Genomic DNA, 15,712 nt, shown 5'->3' with positions numbered 1-15,712 from the left:
GAACCTCAAAATCTTGACTCGCGACACTTGCGAGCAAATTCAGTACTAAGGGGTTCGATCTCATTGACAGGCCATAAGAAAAAAAATACTTCACAGGTCACCACGTTCAGGACACGCGGTATAAGATTTCTTTTCCAGACTTTTTTTCGCGTACATAACACACGGAAATTTCCAGAACACTCGATGTTTACTCACACGAAAATTCACGGATATAAAGCAGATTGTAAGAAATACGAAAGTACGTGAAACGTTTTTTTTTTTTATCAAACGACCAAAGTGGAATTATTTTCTGGTGGAAGAACTTCTCTAGAAAAAATTCAGGGAACTAAAATTTTGCATCTGCTCTACACATACTTCGCATTAATCTCGCAGTCAAATTTCTTTCATAAAAAGGAATCTTTTGATTTTTCGATTCCATTTTTAATGGTTCAACGATCGTAATTTTTTTGCTTAATACCTTCAATTTTACATTATTTACTGCACTACAGCGTACGTCGTAAAGGTTTGTACAATCGTGATGAACGACATTCGAGTGCTTTGGGGTCGTTTCAAGTTTTTTCGCGTTTCTCTGAGGAAAGTTATTACATCCATAAAGTAAAAATCACGACCTCACGCGATAGCGTAGCGATGACTCTTGTCGTGAAACAACGTTACGGCTCGCTCCACTTTCGCGCTATTTCACGAACAGTACTTTAATAAAAGTGTACGTAGACCACAGCGGCGAGTGATTAGCACTCGGGCATTTAGCGATAAGGAGCTAAAACGGCCTAAGAAATTGAAGCGCTCGGCTCGTCATAACGAAAATTCGCGTTCGTTTGGGCGCTGTCAGAAAAAATTTACAGAAACGGTCTGGGACTAAAGATTTGCATAAAATCTCGGATTCATTTTTTTTCGTGCCACATTTATAAAATGCTCGAGCAGACGAACGAGCCTAAGACAAAAGAAGCTTCCTCTTTTCACTGATACTCTGATCCTCAAGTCCCATCAATGTTGCACGAGCACATAAACGATTCAGAGACTTTTCTCCTCAGAATTTTGCACCTTATCTGCTTCTATCGCGTTTCGACTAACTTTTATGAAAGTTAATGAAAAAATTATCGGGCTCCGCGGCACTCATTCCGCATGAAACATGCCTTCATTCGACATTTTGCCCTGAAATGTTCATTGCCCCGGCCTCGCCCGTGCAACTTCGGATATTTAAGGGGGTTTAACACCGCTGCGATAAGTGCGGATAAGCTGAGCTACTGGAAGAACTGGATTTTTTTTTCCCCCTCGATCGAGAGTATCCCGGTTGGTTAAACTCTTCGAAAGCTCTCTTTTGGAAGATTTATTGTTTTTTTAACCCTCCGTTGACACACATGGGTCCGTGGTGTCCGGTCTGTTTCTGTAAATTGGTAGGTCCCAACGGCTAGATCATACTTCGGGTTTTTATCCCTGGCTAAAAAATTGTATTGGAGAGAGGAACTCAGGCACCAATCAGCAACCTTGGCCCACAGTTCGTGGCGAGCCACCAAGCTATTTACATTGGTAGTGGACAGTGTAGACCCATGTGTGTCTGGGGAAGTATGGTGGTTTAAAAAAAGTATTTATTAATTCTTTCATTTGTCCTTATATATTTACTGCAACAGTATATGGAGCATTCCACGTCAAATCAGCCACTTCAAAACTTTTGGATTTTTTATTTGGTTCAAAATTTTTCAGGTTGTTATACCCATTGAAAGGAGCTCTCTTGATTTTTTCCAGAATTTTTAGTCGATTGAATAATAAGTTATGATTTTTGGAAAAAAATAGAGATTTTTTTTTCTTTTCCCTACAACTTTCCGAAAAATGGGCCTAATTGAATTTTTTTTTTAACTTGAGTGTTTTTTTCTGTTCTTGTCGAAGATATTTAAAAAAAAATGATTGGTGTAGATTTTAATCAATTTTTCGCAGTTTTAAGCAAAAAACCATTAATTTCAGGCAATGAGACAGTTTCAATTTTTTTCGAAAAATTCTCAAAAAAACTTCAACTAATCTAACGATTTTTAAGACTAGTTGCGTTATGGGATCTCCAAAAAAATGGTGAAAAAATTTATTGGTGAAAAAAAACTCACCAATAAAATCTTAGTTTTAGATCTGGACATTCAACGAAAAGTGATATTTCATACGTGCAATACCATTTTGAATTATAGATCCTATTTGACTACAAGCGAAGTGTGGAATAGCAGTTCGAAAAGTTTAATAGAGAAGGTAGTCATAAGCCATTGATGAGAGGGGAACTATATCGGTGGGACAGTTCCGATCTGGCGAGATCGTTGTTGAAGTCACAGTGTGCTTTCAATTAAAAAAAATCACAATGCGCCGCTTTACAACTTTTTTGAGTTTTACTTTTCAATTTAATAAATTTTCAATATAATCGAAGTAACCGTAAGCAGTATCAATTCAATTTTTATGAATAAATTATAGTATTGAACCGAAACATAATAAAGTGTTGAATTTTGACTATACTCAAGTTTAAAACCAAAATCTCCCGAAAAAAGAGCAATTTTTCGAGTAAAAATTGCCGTTTTTAAATGAGCCAAATAATTAAACTTTTTTTTGAATTTTATAATGCTATATATTTTTTTTTAATCTACTATATATCAATAAAAATATAGCACACTATTAATTTTTTTAATTCGTTTAATGAAAAGATATGCTTTCTTATGTGAATTAATGAATTTCTCATTCTTTTTGTATCATTTTTCATTGAATAAAAATAATAGAGATTAATTTTTATCCATTTCTTAACGCATGTTCTCTTTCTATAGATATCAAACTACATTCCTGAATTTTTTCAGATTTTTTAAACGAGTCTTGGCATAGGAAAACACGGTAGGACACTGTAGACCCATGTGTGTCTAGGGAGTTGCGGGAAAAATATGTGTGTCAACGGAGGGTTAATTCAACTATTTGACTGCCATTTTAACGATTACCAGAATGCAAAAAAATAATCGATCGTTATTCGTCGATGCACAAGTGCCATATAAAAATAAATCGTCGAATTTGGTACACTTTCAGGAAAAAATGTAAACGAATTGACGGAAAATCTATTGAAAGTTGAAGAATTCGGAAAATCTCAAAAAAAATCTCATTTTGGGACACTCATCCCGAGTCGTAATCGACCTCGCAGTCATGAGAAATTGCTAGGTTATGGCTGAAGCTCTCGGAGCCCTGACGCGCTGGCCGGGGAAATTTTCGATTTCTTTCTTCCGTGTCACTGGACTGATGCGAGCAGCCAGGGAAATGGAATATCGTTCGTTTATTCAAAATTGAACTTTTGAATATTTGTAAATTTTTATCGTACCCTAAAATCGAACGTGTGATCATCAGTTTCGCCTTTTCTAATACGAAAAAATAATTTCTTTTGTTTCAAAGTATATATTTACTGAATTTCTTTGAATTTCGAGCTTCACAAATTCAATATTTAAAGTACGTTTATTCAACGAAAAAAAATCATGACATCTAGTCACTCTGATCTTCCTTTGTTTTTTTCGAGCTTTCTAAAAGGTTTCTCTCATCGATGACTTTGTCAATTATGAAACTAATCGTCATTTCGTGTACGGAACTTTGTGAAAATACATGACCAATGGTTTTTGCAAACAATCTGAGATGCCAGTACCACAGAATTGGTATTGCACTTCTCGTCTGGATTCAGGTACGAATGAACGTATTCCTAACCTCAAACCGTTACTTATTGACGTTGATAATTTCTTTAGTTGGAAACCGAAGCTCCAAATCTTTTAGACCCATTGATAAATCACTTTGTTGAGCTTTTTTATTCGATGAATTTTTTGATTCAGAAAATTTCACAACTTATGGCGACGAGGTACGAAATCCAATTGTCAGAAATGAGGAATATCGCGTCGAGTTTGTCGTCGCAAGAATGCTGGGATTTTTTCAATTTGCTTTCACATCGTCGAGCAATTGAAGTAAGTATTTTCATGATCTCGTGATTGAACTAATTCGAAAATCGTAACCACCCAATGTTCCTTCCTGACTGAAAATATGTAAAAAAATCTTGACTCGTGCGGGGAAGAAAAAAAGGCGGGAATCATCGTGCGCAAGTTTGCTGGCGACTTGGTTATCGGATCCGGCAAAAACCAATTCCGCCAATTCCAAAAGTTACGGGAACGTGGATTTGAACCTCCGCAAGATTGGCCGGAAAGATCTGGCTCGTTGGGTCCTCAGTAAAATGAGTTCGAACCGCAAACGCCGAGGAATTTATTCCAGTGAAATTAATCGTCGGATCGAAGAATCGGAGTACGTTTAAAAACGACGGTAAATTGTGGTAATTCATTGACATTGGAGGAAGCTTTTCTCATCCCGCTTTTCTCCCATTTTCACTGCTTATTTCCAAACGCTTTTTTCCCCCACTCAAATCGTCCAATTTGACTTCAAGTCCAGCTACAGGATTTTCCTAGATTTTCTGAAGCAACCGAAAGGATTTTCAGATTATTTCTAACGTCCTCGGTCTAATTTCGAGCGAGTTTAGTCCGATAGATCGATGGAAAATAAACAATAACTCGATGCAAAAAAATCTGCCTCGTTTTCAGTCGAAATGGTGTTCGTAACGGGACTGGGGAAAAAATGCTTCCCATACACTCGTTGAGAGCCTCCACGGACAGCGAACGTGCGATCGAGAACCAACAGGCTTCTCCGATTTTTTGGAAAATTTTCTTCAGCTCCATCTTCATTCTTCTATTGATCTTGATTCTCGTTTGTTTCTACAAATTCGTGTTCACGAAGCTACGTTGTGTCTGTCGAAGGTATTTGTCAGATAAGTCATTCAAAAAAGCCCAAAATTTTGTAACGAATGGACAGAGTTCGAGGCAAGTTTGTGCCATCGCTTAGCGATTAAAATTAACTTCCTAAAATAATTATTGACTTAGAAATCAAAAATTGTTTCCTCAACCGACAAGGATGAAAATCTTATTGGAACCAGAACTTTTCGGGTCGTTTCTGTCGTTGAAACATTCTGAAATTCATTTTATTTGCCTAGTTTTAATAAGAGCGAAGACCGAGAATACATGTTACCGGAACAAACGTACGGCACAGCGACTTACGCGAATTTGACAAGAAAAAGATCGTGCGAGAAGAGGAACTGTCAACTTGTTAAAAATAATGGTAACGAAGAAGGCAGTAGCAACAGAAAAAATGTTGAATTGTCGGACAAATTTTCTACGGCTGGGGAAGCCAAGGACGTATTACTTGAGAGCACCATCGAGAAAAATCGATCTTTGCTTCGGTCCAGCAAATCGACGAAGAATTGCGGACCGAGGGAATTGCCTTCGGACTCGGAAAAAATCCAGTTGGTCAAACCTCTGCTGGAGTCTCGTAACTCAACTGAAAATTCAACGAAACTGTTATCCTCATTTTCTAAATTTTGTGCGGAAAGGAATAATTCTTTGGTGAAAAGAAAAAGCGATTTTCTCGACCGGAACGAACGCTTGGATTCGCAAAAAAGTATTGAAAATACGCTGAGAATGAGGAAATTTAAACCGACGAAGAGAGATGTCGAAGTAACGAAAAAAGTCAAATCTGAAAATGTTGCATCATTGTTGCCCCAAAAGAAGAAGACGATGACGGAAAAACGGTGCACTAATTCGAATAACGCAGTGGAAAAATTGACCGAATCTAAAAGTCCACGTTGGATCTCGTGTTCTTGCAACTCGCTAAGAAAGTCTCTGGGAATGAATTCTCCAACGTCAAATCATGAAAAAAGTAATGAGAGTCCAGGGAGAGTGGGGAATTCAGAAAAAACATGCATTTCACCATGGTCCTCGTTGACTGAACTATCGGAAACTTATGACGAGTTAGGAATGCTGTTTTCACAACATTTGAAACAACAATTCAAACCTTGCAAACGAAAATATTGTACGCTCAAGAGAAATCTCAAGAAAAATCAAGTGTTTAGTCACGATATAACGAAGTGTCGTAATCGAAGGAAGAATATATTTGGTAGGAAAGTAATAATCAGCTGGGATCGGAGACCGGCGTGCATGAGCGGAAAGATTTGCAGACAAACTTACGACGAGTACGAGATCATGAGAGCAACGCGACAAGAAAGAGATATTTTGGCACGTGCCATAATCAACAGAAGGAAATCATTTTTAGATCAACCCTGTTTGTCACCTGTTCCCTGATGAAATGTTCATATTATTTCCTTAACGATGGAATCGAATTATGTAAGGAAAAGCCATCGATTGGATCGGCGAACCTAAATAAAGTGCAATTCACTCGTTTTTTTCAACCCTCATCTTTCAATCTTTATTCAGTTATAATTCAAGGACGCTCGCTCGACTTCTTGACTTCCTTAACCTGGAGACCTGTGAAAACAAAAACAACAAATTCTTTCTTAACTAAGTCACTTGAACAAGTATATTAACTATTTATAATTTCGAATAATCCTTTAACTTATTCTTGTTTATACTGAGCGAAAGATCTTCAACAGTGACAGTAATCTGTCATCGATAATATAATAATCATAGATGGCAAGATGCAAATCAAATTTTGTACCGATCTCAATGTTTTGAATAAAAATAGACAATTCATTCATAATTTCGTAATATTTCTACTCTTGAAGTTATTCAATTTCAAGTTTGAACACAATTGCAACTTTGAAAAAACTGCATAACATTTTCTGAAAATTTGAGTATTGAGACCGAAACACATGTACACTTGTATTTTTCAATTATTTTCGAATTATCAATTGAATTTTGTTATGAAAGTTACTTGATACAAACACCAAATATTAATCAATCATATTAGTAAAACTACAAGATTTTTCATATTCAAAATTGTTTGAAAAAAAAACTAATTATAATCCATTGAAGTTCTTGTGCTTTGTTGATTTGAATTTTTATGAAATTCGTTTATGTATGAAATACGTACTGATAAACACAAATATATTGGATGAATGTAAATGCTTATCGAATGACAGGAAATGTCGATTACAAAGTTCGATAGCGTTTCACACATGAGAATTAATTTTATGAAGTACGTTACATGTTTCACCCTTGTAAATTTACTAAGAAAATAATCCATTGCAGTTTCTTTAGTGGCAATCTTTGTTTCGAGTTACTCTAGGAAATCCATGAAAAAAAATCTATGCCAAGATTTGACTTTCCCTGATATTAATTATGAAAATTGCATGTAAAACTAAAATTTGTTATACTAAATATCATCGGCAGAGGATAATAATTATTTTTGAGAGTTGGTGCTTTTTCACAGATTTGAGTCATGGAAATGTGGACTAGCTTTTAAGAAAATTTATGCAAAACACTTTGGTAACCTAATAAAATTGAAATGTAATATTTAAATTTGTAAAGAAATCATCTTACCGGGTGGCAGAGATTGTTTTAGCTTTTCAGCCTTCTCCTTATCGGTGATGACAAGGGTGTACAAGAATCTGGAGCAACGGACCTTGAACTTGACATTTTCGTCATTCTTCTTTATCTTGACGGCTGAAATACGCAGAAAATTGTATTCCAGTTTTTTCAAGGATGAATATTAATGTAATGAATACATTCTTGGAAATGGTCAAATTATTTCCACTTTTCACTCACATTTAGCATCCTTCCTCCTTGCCTTCAGGAGAAAATCCTTGATTTCCTTGATTTCACGTGGCTGAAAATGGGAAAAATAGTTAAGCTCCATGGACGAAATGAATATTTGCAACGAAACGCGTCTTGACGAGATTAATGCGCCTCGAAACAACATTTCGAGGTTAAGTGAGGTTAGCTGCACGACTTGCCTTTTGGACTAATGACACCGCAATTTTCAAGCTAATTTTACACTTTAAATGAATAAATTGTAAATGGAAATTGGATTTTCTTCAATAGCTGATGAAATAAATGCTACACAATGATGCTCACCATATTGTTATTGTACTTGATGGACGATGAAGGCAGCGTCTGAAAAAATGGTCACATATTAAAAAAACCGTGAAAAATAATGAAAACGGCGATTAATTTATAAATTTAAATAATATTGAAATGCCGATAAGAATATTTAATATTTTTTTAATTCGAAGATTGCTCGTGTATTAACGGATTTATTAATATTGTTTTACACGTACTTTACTCGCCGCGAAAATCGTTCCGGAAGAAAGGAAAGACCGAAAAGACACGCCACACTCCGCCCTCTAGGTAGGATATTTTTTAATAGACGAGGGGATATCATCATTTTTCATTTTACCGGTAACATTTTCCTAACTTTTCCGTGGCGTATTTTCAAATTGATAGCCGTTTTGGCAGTCCAATTGGAGGGACCTTCACGAAATGTTTAATACTTTCGTCGGATGGCCGTTTATTAGAAAAATATTACAAATCATTTCGTATGATCTTAGTCGATTTTTGCTGAATTCATAATTATAAATAATGTTTACATAATTACATTTTATAATATTACAACGTGTTCTTTGATTTTTTTATAATTGTAAAATATGACATTTCCTCAAAACCTAATTTTTGTTTATTGAAAAAACGATAAACAGAATTTCTTAAGATGATGGATCAGTCGGTAATCACACCTCGAATTTTTGAAATTGAAACTCTTTGACATCGTTCGTCCGATTAAAATAATAAAAATGTCATCGTACGCAGCACGATCGCAAAAATCCGATGACATTTTTATTTTTTCGATCAGACGAACGATGTGGAAAAATTTCCTTGTCAAAATTTGCAGCTATCTCTCTCGCACTCACGGTTGTAATTACCGACTGATCCATCATCTTAAAGATAACCGAATTTCCTATTCATGTTTCATATTTAAAAACGTAAGTAAATTGAGAGCACTGAGAATTAAATAGAATTGTACCGCTCCTATGGCAATATTTAACGATAACGAACTTTCATTGCGATTTTTGTTTGACTACTAAGAAAAATCGTCAAGTGGTTTGTTTGGGTTTTTAACAAAACTATTTGTTTTTCTTTATTTTGCAAGATCAGGATCTAAAAATATTGTTCATTTATTATTTACTGTAAAAATATCCAAGACACATTTTTATAATGGAAATGATTTTTCATCAGGGATTTTTGTGGAAAGATCTTTCATCATTTGAAATTTTGAGGGGAAAGTTTCTGAATTTTTGGAGTTTGGAGAAAGAAAATGCTTAGTTCATTTTGAGGTTAAATTTCCCCGCTGACAAAATATACCGAATGAAAATGAGCGCTGCAGCTACAGTGCGGACTGCGGGCAAATCAGTCTTTCGCCAGTCGCCATAGGGTGTATAAATTCGTAGAGTGATGTGACATTTGTTAATATTTTTCGTACGGATATCGAGGGATAAAGCAGAGAGGAAAGAGAAAAAATATTGTGGACTGTGCTGGTCAGACAGTGTCGAGTAGTGGCCCAATGGGTTGGCTGAAAGTAAAAAAAGGAAAATTAATGAAAATAATGCACAAAAATGCAATAATACGCGGCTGCTGAATTTTCGAGCTTGCTGAGCTTGCGCTGCAAAATCATACGGTATATAGTTAGAAATAAAAAGTGAAAATTTTGAAGTGAAATGATCAAACTGGTGTGACGTGGGGAAGTGATTTTCTTTGTTCCTCCGGTGAAAACGTGATAATATCATCCATCAGAATAAAACGACAAAACAAAGAGCTAATACGTTCAACAGCCACAATTAGTGAAACAACGAAATGTCTTTCACGATAAAAGACGGTTATGTTTTCCAACGGACAGCGGTCTAACGACAATGGCGGCAATGTCCCCGTCAAAGGTGAGTCTTGTCTTCAGTATTTATTTCCCTATTTTATATTCGCCTCGAATCAGTATGCAACGAAAGATAAAAAGCTTGAAAAAGCCTTAAACCTACTGTCCGTTTATATTAAATTTGTAGAAAAACTCTACCTACATACGCACGTACTTGATGTCTGCAAATTTTTCCGAATATGCGTTTTTTCGTCAATATCTATAATGACGTTTTATCGTGTAAATATTTTCTGTATCTGCGTACTCATCGATTTATGAAATCTCACACATCGAGAACATTAAAACGAAGACAACAAAAGCTTTTGAATAATGAATCTCCACACATTCCAATTTTTTCGGAATAATATATTCGAACTGTTATTTGTTTTGTGCAATTCGATGATAAAACACGCTACTGTACATTTTTTTAATCCAATACTGTAATGAATTGAAGTACAAGAAATGCTTTGTCCAAGCCTCGCTTCAGTTCATAAAGAAACTTGACGTTGTCAAAACACAAAATGAAAAATAGGAATCCGATAGTTTCATCCTCAAAGGAATAAATTAGCAGTTATTTTTTTAAATCACCTAGAAACTAAACATATTTTATTATGAAACTATTGATAATATCTGTTTTTTCTCAAATATGAAAACAATAAATTTATTAGTTATTTGTATAATTTAAAAAAAACATGACTATTTTCCCTACAGAGCTGCAAATCGTTTCATACAGTGTGATTGATAAAATTATTCAAATTTTAAATCGGTTTCTCATTCATCACTTAATAATATGAGTCATCAAATTGAAAGCACAGAGAACTTAATTCCCAAATCATGGGTCTGGCAAACGAATGAATAGATATTTTTCGTAATGACTTTGATTGTGAGTCTTGATATATTATTAAAAATAGCTGGAAGACAATAAATGATAGTCGATATAAATTAACTAACGCCAATCACTTATTTTAACAATCTGGAGAAAAATATTTTGTTTGTTCTACATTAAAATAGCAGACTGTTTATTGATTTATTTTAGTAAATCGAATGTAGAATAGTATAAAAGTATCTCTGATAGAATGATTCCTTCTGTTCTGAAAATCACAATAGCAGGAACCATAAGGAGTTATTTCATTTTCAAATGCTAAAAGAGGCAAAAAATAGAATGTAATAAACGGTAAAACAATAACTTCATAAAAAGTAAAAATGAACGATTAAGAACGGAAGTGAGTAAGACTATATTACATAGGAAAAAAGTAATTGATTCCTCTGAAGATTAATTTGAAATGGTACGTGTTGAAAAAAATTATTTTTTGTTCCTGCGAATACTCTCTGTTTTTTTACAAGCCCTTCCCGTTCCTTTAACTCCACTTTTCTCCTCGATCCACTCTCCCTGTTCTTGTGAGTTCTTTCAAAGAATCTTTCAAAAAAGGACTATCAAACCTCAAAAAGAAAATGCCTCCCACTCAACGATTAACGTGCAGCCACTGGTGCATGAGTAAACCGTCACCCAACCAAGATTCGGCTTTACCTGGAGCTGCTCAACATGGGAGTATCCCAAAGTCATAAACCAACTGTATACCTATCACTGTCGACTTTTTGACAAGCAATTTTTTAACAAATGTTATCTAGTGCAGTAGTCTTGCCACAATAAAGCTAGAAATTTAACCGCTCTGTGTACCCATAAGGAAAAGTAAATTGTGGAGTGTTTTCTAATGAAGTTGGTATTCTCATGAATGCTCAAAACAAAATGATGAGTTACAGAAACAACATCATGCCCACACCTTACAGGGTTTGCACGAAACTTTGTTCTGCGTATCTCCAGATCCAAAAGACCTTTGACAAGCTTTGACAGTTCCTACATTATGATTGAAAATATTGACAAAAAAAGTAAATGTGAATTTTTGTTTAGAAGCAATGCATTTTAAACTGTGGAATTTGGATAGAAATATCTCGATTTTCGAACATCTTATTCGGCATGTATTGGGATATTTGAAGAAAAAAAATGTTACACCTAACTCTCGATCGAAATGAGAACAATGCGTAAATTATGTTTATCTCGAAAACGCGATTGTGTCCGCGAACAATGGATAGCAGGAATGTCAACGGTTTATTTTAAAAATTCAACTGAGTTTGAGTCGCGTCGAAAAAAACGTCCCCATTAGTCGCTAAATGCTTTACCAGTTGGCCCATTATACTTCAATAATTCGACCCTTAAGCTGCACAATTTTCTCAATTACATGCATTGCGATTTCCGTTGCCAAATGGTTCCTTGAACTTCACTCCAAATGAAACTTCGAATGTAAATACCGAATAAATTGCCCTATTGCCCGAGCGAGGAGAAATTGTCTAAATATATACAGTGAGCATCGAAATACTGTGAAAAAAGCAATACTGTTAGCAAGTTAAACTTCATTAGTCCCTTTCTTGGAGATTTTCTATTTTGGATGAAATTGATGTGTTTTTATAGACTTTCATTTTTCGTGCGTGTATAACAGGAATAATAACAAAGAGCCAAGACAATGTCGACGGACAATAACCTTGCTTCACACGTTATCTGTTCGAAGCGAGTTGTTCATCTATTTAATTGTCCACCGTTAAACGTGACGGTGTAGATATGCGAGTACATATTTTCTCTCTCTTTGTACTCTATTAGTTTTCTGTTCTTGTTATTATTTCTATGATTTTTTATATTTTTTCATCTAACTGTTTCGATAAGTTCTGAAAACGTACAATAGATGTTAATCAATTTCGCCGCCATTTTCTCCGGCGCAAAATTGAACTGCAGTTCTTGTTTTTTTTTTAATGTAGTTTTGACAGATAGAACGAACTGGTTTTAACCTCTGAATGATGTTTGAGAAAATGAACGAAAATTTATAAAATAAGTCAGCGACTTATGAGAAAAAACATTATTCATAAGCCGGTGGACACAAAATTCATAGATAACGGTCCAAGCCTTGAACGCGTCTTTTTAACAATAAAGCTTCATTCTCCGTCTCAATTGGAAATTCGTTTCTGATTTTAAAAATCAAAATGAAAGGCTATTGATGGGGTCTAAAAAATGTTGAACACAATTCATGAGCGGAAAAAAATATTTTTTGCTGAAATCAAAATAGTTTCGGTTAGACATTGGATGAATAGGTCGAATATTTTATAAGGAAGCAGTTTATTTTTGAGTCGGACAAAAGTCGCGTGATCGAAATTGCATTACCGTAATTGCGTATGAAATAAATAAAAAAATTGATTCTAATCTTTACGGGATTCAAATGAATGGGTTTTAATTTTTCACCGTTTTTTTTGCCATCCGTAATGGAATAAGCAAAGCAATCATCGAGATAAATGAATAAAAAAATCCGCAGAGAAAGTACGTTGCTCAATAATTATTGATTTTCAAAATTACAAGTTAGAGGTTAGTACGAGAGGCAAACCGAAGCTTCTACTATGAGCTACGTTAAATACATAATTGATGATATGGAGCGCGACGCTTTTACGTTCTTTGTCCACTTCAATATCTGTTTGGATTGCTTTTGTGCCAACCACCAAGTAACGTACCTATTCATACGAAAATAAATACGTGTTGTGTACTCGCAGTATAAAAATGCGACTGGTGTATACACGTTGGTATTTCTTGATTTCAGAGCTGTTGATAATGAATAATACATGAGCCAATTCATATGTCAGATGAATTTTTCTCGTTGAAAATATAATTTTTCAATTAATAAAATTCATAAAATAAAATGTCAGAGATATTAACAGGAAAAAAGCTTGTTGAAATTCGTAACAACATTTGGAAAGGGAATAAAAATTTCTGAATTTTTTATTGAATTATTATTGAATTTTCTGAATTAATGTCTTTTGCTTCATTCCTGCAGTGTATTAGTGTTTTGATTTCTCTTGCACACGTTTTCTTTTTTTATCAGAAGGTACAGATTTCTTAGTTTTGTATGCTTGAGTCCTTCACTGTGTATTTTTGAATTCCAACAAGCCTCAGTCTCGCTCTATTTTATTGTTTTTCCACATTATCCCTGCGCCTCTAAAACTCGTTCAAATAATAAATCTTCGTACAGGACACACGCTGTAAATAAATCTTTGGCAGCCTTTTGTGAACTCGGTAGAATTAATCATTATTAAATAAGACACTTGCTATTTGAAATAAAAAATTTGGTTTCAAAAAACGACATCGACTTTTTTCAATCTATCGACGACCTGTAAAATGACTTTAGCGCAGTGAAAGAAGAAACGCTGAAGAGATTGCATATTCTGATAAATGCAGTGAATATAATATTTTAGTATAATCTACAGAGAATGAGAATAAACTAAAATTACTGTGAAAGTTATAAAATATAGTGTATAAATGGAAACTTTTGTTTGTTCCAGCGCCGCTTACAAAAGGAGCTGATGGCTCTGGTGCGTGAGCCACCGCCAGGAGTTCAGGTTGACAGTGAATTGGCTGGTCAAAATTTAACCCAGTGGATTGTTCACATGGAAGGTGCAAAAGGAACACTTTACGAGGGTGAAAGATTTCAATTGCAGTTTAAATTCAGTTCGAAATACCCATTCGATTCGCCAGAGGTGACTTTCATCGGCGGTAACATTCCCGTTCATCCTCACGTTTATAGCAACGGTCACATATGCTTATCGATCCTTACGGATGATTGGTCACCGGCACTTAGCGTTCAGAGCGTTTGTCTCAGTATCGTTTCTATGCTGAGCAGTTGCAAAGAAAAAGTGAGTATTTGTAAGAAGTATATTTGACTTTGGACCTTCTATTCTGGTGCGAATGAGGCAGATGTTACATGCAATTTTTTAGCTAGAACTCATCCTAGAAACATTAGAATTCAATGTAATTTATGGTCATTTCTCGTTTGCAGAAAAGGCCACCGGATAATTCGTTTTATGTGAAAACCTGCAACAAAAATCCAAAGAAAACAAAATGGTGGTATCACGGTAAGTTAAATAAGCAATCAGTCTCCGCACCTTGGTCTCTTTTTTTCGTGTGATAAAACTCATATATCGTTACGATTTATTGGCTCTCAGATGATAGCGTTTAATAGCAACGTTGAATGAGAACGAGCGTGAGTTACTCACAGCCTATTCGAGATGAGGAAAAGAAACATTCGTACGAAGATGTTGGGAGAACATGGCCTTCCCTTGCATCGCAGCTATTCGACAAATACAAGAAAGGGGAGCGAACGATCCAAGTTGTTGGAGTAGAAAACAAAAAATAAGCATAATTAAATAGGTAACGAATTTAAAGGAAAGCCACCAAAATCTAATGTAACTGAACCAGAGAACGGCAGCCCGAGAATGAAAATAACACGTCTTACCGGGACGAAATTGAAATAACAAGAATGAAAAAGAGGGTCAAATTAATTGCAAAACTAATAAGTAAATACAAAAAAAATGGAACTTGTGCGATTAATGAAATAATTTCAACTGATTATATCGAGTCGAAATGAATTTTATGCATGATAAAAATGCGTACCTCTTATTGGATAAAAGGTTAGAATTTAAGCAGAAGGAGACACGAGAACGAGATAAAAAACATTGTAATAAAAAAAAAACAAAACAAAGAATGGTCTACAAATATATATTGAAATGAAAATATTTACTGAAGGAGATATGAGAATTTGGCGTTTGAATTATTAGCGTAGTAAATCCGTAACTTGGCCGAGATTATTCTGGATTTTACGCACGAAAAAAGTTTAGATCTGTAATTGTTGAAAGTGCGATTGCTGTTCGAGAAAGAACTCTATTGACATAGCGATATAGCACAATGTCCGTAAGAAAACAACAAAATGCAAAATGTTTCATTTCTGATCGTTTTATCAATGTTTTCATTCAGTCGTTCTGTGTTTGCGATGGTGGAGTGAATAAAAAGTGAAATTATTTTAACCACATTCTTTTGTCTTTCATTTTTCTCCAAAAATGTTATACTTTCAAGGTTTTGCAGAAACTTCTCTTTGTAGAGGAACAAAAACATAATTACTTTGACACA

At 34.8% G+C, this 15,712-nt stretch overlaps 3 protein-coding genes across 5 annotated transcripts; 2 read left to right on the top strand and 1 right to left on the bottom strand.

Moving 5' to 3' along the window:
* The first annotated feature begins 825 nt into the window (after positions 1-825).
* LOC122409837 (uncharacterized) lies at positions 826-6,579 on the top strand. 2 transcript variants are annotated; one of them, XM_043417710.1, is made up of 6 exons: positions 826-1,290; positions 3,040-3,676; positions 3,822-3,950; positions 4,058-4,281; positions 4,575-4,787; positions 5,021-6,579. In XM_043417710.1, the coding sequence occupies exons 2-6, from the start codon at positions 3,608-3,610 to the stop codon at positions 6,162-6,164; spliced, it is 1,779 nt and encodes a 592-aa protein (XP_043273645.1). In that variant the 5' UTR covers positions 826-1,290; positions 3,040-3,607; the 3' UTR covers positions 6,165-6,579. The 2 variants fall into 2 exon arrangements, with proteins under 2 accessions (XP_043273645.1, XP_043273637.1); XM_043417702.1 differs by lacking the exon at positions 826-1,290 and having other exon boundaries at positions 2,724-3,676.
* Positions 6,262-8,214, bottom strand: RpL38 (ribosomal protein L38). Its single transcript, XM_043417741.1, has 5 exons — positions 8,099-8,214; positions 7,896-7,934; positions 7,587-7,647; positions 7,362-7,484; positions 6,262-6,347 (listed from the first exon to the last, which is right to left on the bottom strand). Exons 2-5 carry the CDS (start codon positions 7,896-7,898, stop codon positions 6,304-6,306), a joined length of 231 nt encoding a protein of 76 aa, XP_043273676.1. The 5' UTR covers positions 7,899-7,934; positions 8,099-8,214; the 3' UTR covers positions 6,262-6,303.
* A 1,028-nt stretch (positions 8,215-9,242) lies between these two features.
* Positions 9,243-15,614, top strand: LOC122419038 (ubiquitin-conjugating enzyme E2 W). Of its 2 annotated transcripts, none has more exons than XM_043433278.1 (4): positions 9,243-9,745; positions 14,092-14,442; positions 14,586-14,661; positions 14,752-15,614. In XM_043433278.1, exons 1-4 carry the CDS (start codon positions 9,722-9,724, stop codon positions 14,763-14,765), a joined length of 465 nt encoding a protein of 154 aa, XP_043289213.1. In that variant the 5' UTR covers positions 9,243-9,721; the 3' UTR covers positions 14,766-15,614. The 2 variants fall into 2 exon arrangements, with proteins under 2 accessions (XP_043289213.1, XP_043289212.1); XM_043433277.1 differs by lacking the exon at positions 9,243-9,745 and adding an exon at positions 13,548-13,637.
* Positions 15,615-15,712: the final 98 nt, after the last annotated feature.

This window comes from Venturia canescens, chromosome 1, assembly GCF_019457755.1.
Source record: "Venturia canescens isolate UGA chromosome 1, ASM1945775v1, whole genome shotgun sequence".
Classification (NCBI taxonomy): Eukaryota; Metazoa; Arthropoda; class Insecta; order Hymenoptera; family Ichneumonidae; genus Venturia; species Venturia canescens.
The sequence above is the reverse complement of the archived record's forward strand: the minus strand, read 5'-3'. Positions and strand labels throughout refer to the sequence as shown.

Bases quoted from the DNA above. Each gene is read 5' to 3' on its own strand.
- LOC122409837 (XM_043417710.1), top strand. From the start codon at position 3,608: ATGGTTTTTGCAAACAATCTGAGATGCCAGTACCACAGAATTGGTATT. The intron at 4,282-4,574 runs GTACGTTTAAAA...CCTCGTTTTCAG, and splicing joins CGTCGGATCGAAGAATCGGA to TCGAAATGGTGTTCGTAACG. The intron at 4,788-5,020 runs GTATTTGTCAGA...TTATTTGCCTAG, and splicing joins CTACGTTGTGTCTGTCGAAG to TTTTAATAAGAGCGAAGACC.
- RpL38 (XM_043417741.1), bottom strand. The intron at 7,485-7,586 runs GTGAGTGAAAAG...TGCGTATTTCAG, and splicing joins AAGGAGGAAGGATGCTAAAT to CCGTCAAGATAAAGAAGAAT. The intron at 6,348-7,361 runs GTAAGATGATTT...TTGTTTTCACAG, and splicing joins AAAACAATCTCTGCCACCCG to GTCTCCAGGTTAAGGAAGTC.
- LOC122419038 (XM_043433277.1), top strand. From the start codon at position 13,563: ATGTCTTTTGCTTCATTCCTGCAGTGTATTAGTGTTTTGATTTCTCTT. The intron at 13,638-14,091 runs GTACAGATTTCT...TGTTTGTTCCAG, and splicing joins TTTTCTTTTTTTATCAGAAG to CGCCGCTTACAAAAGGAGCT. The intron at 14,443-14,585 runs GTGAGTATTTGT...TCTCGTTTGCAG, and splicing joins TGAGCAGTTGCAAAGAAAAA to AAAAGGCCACCGGATAATTC.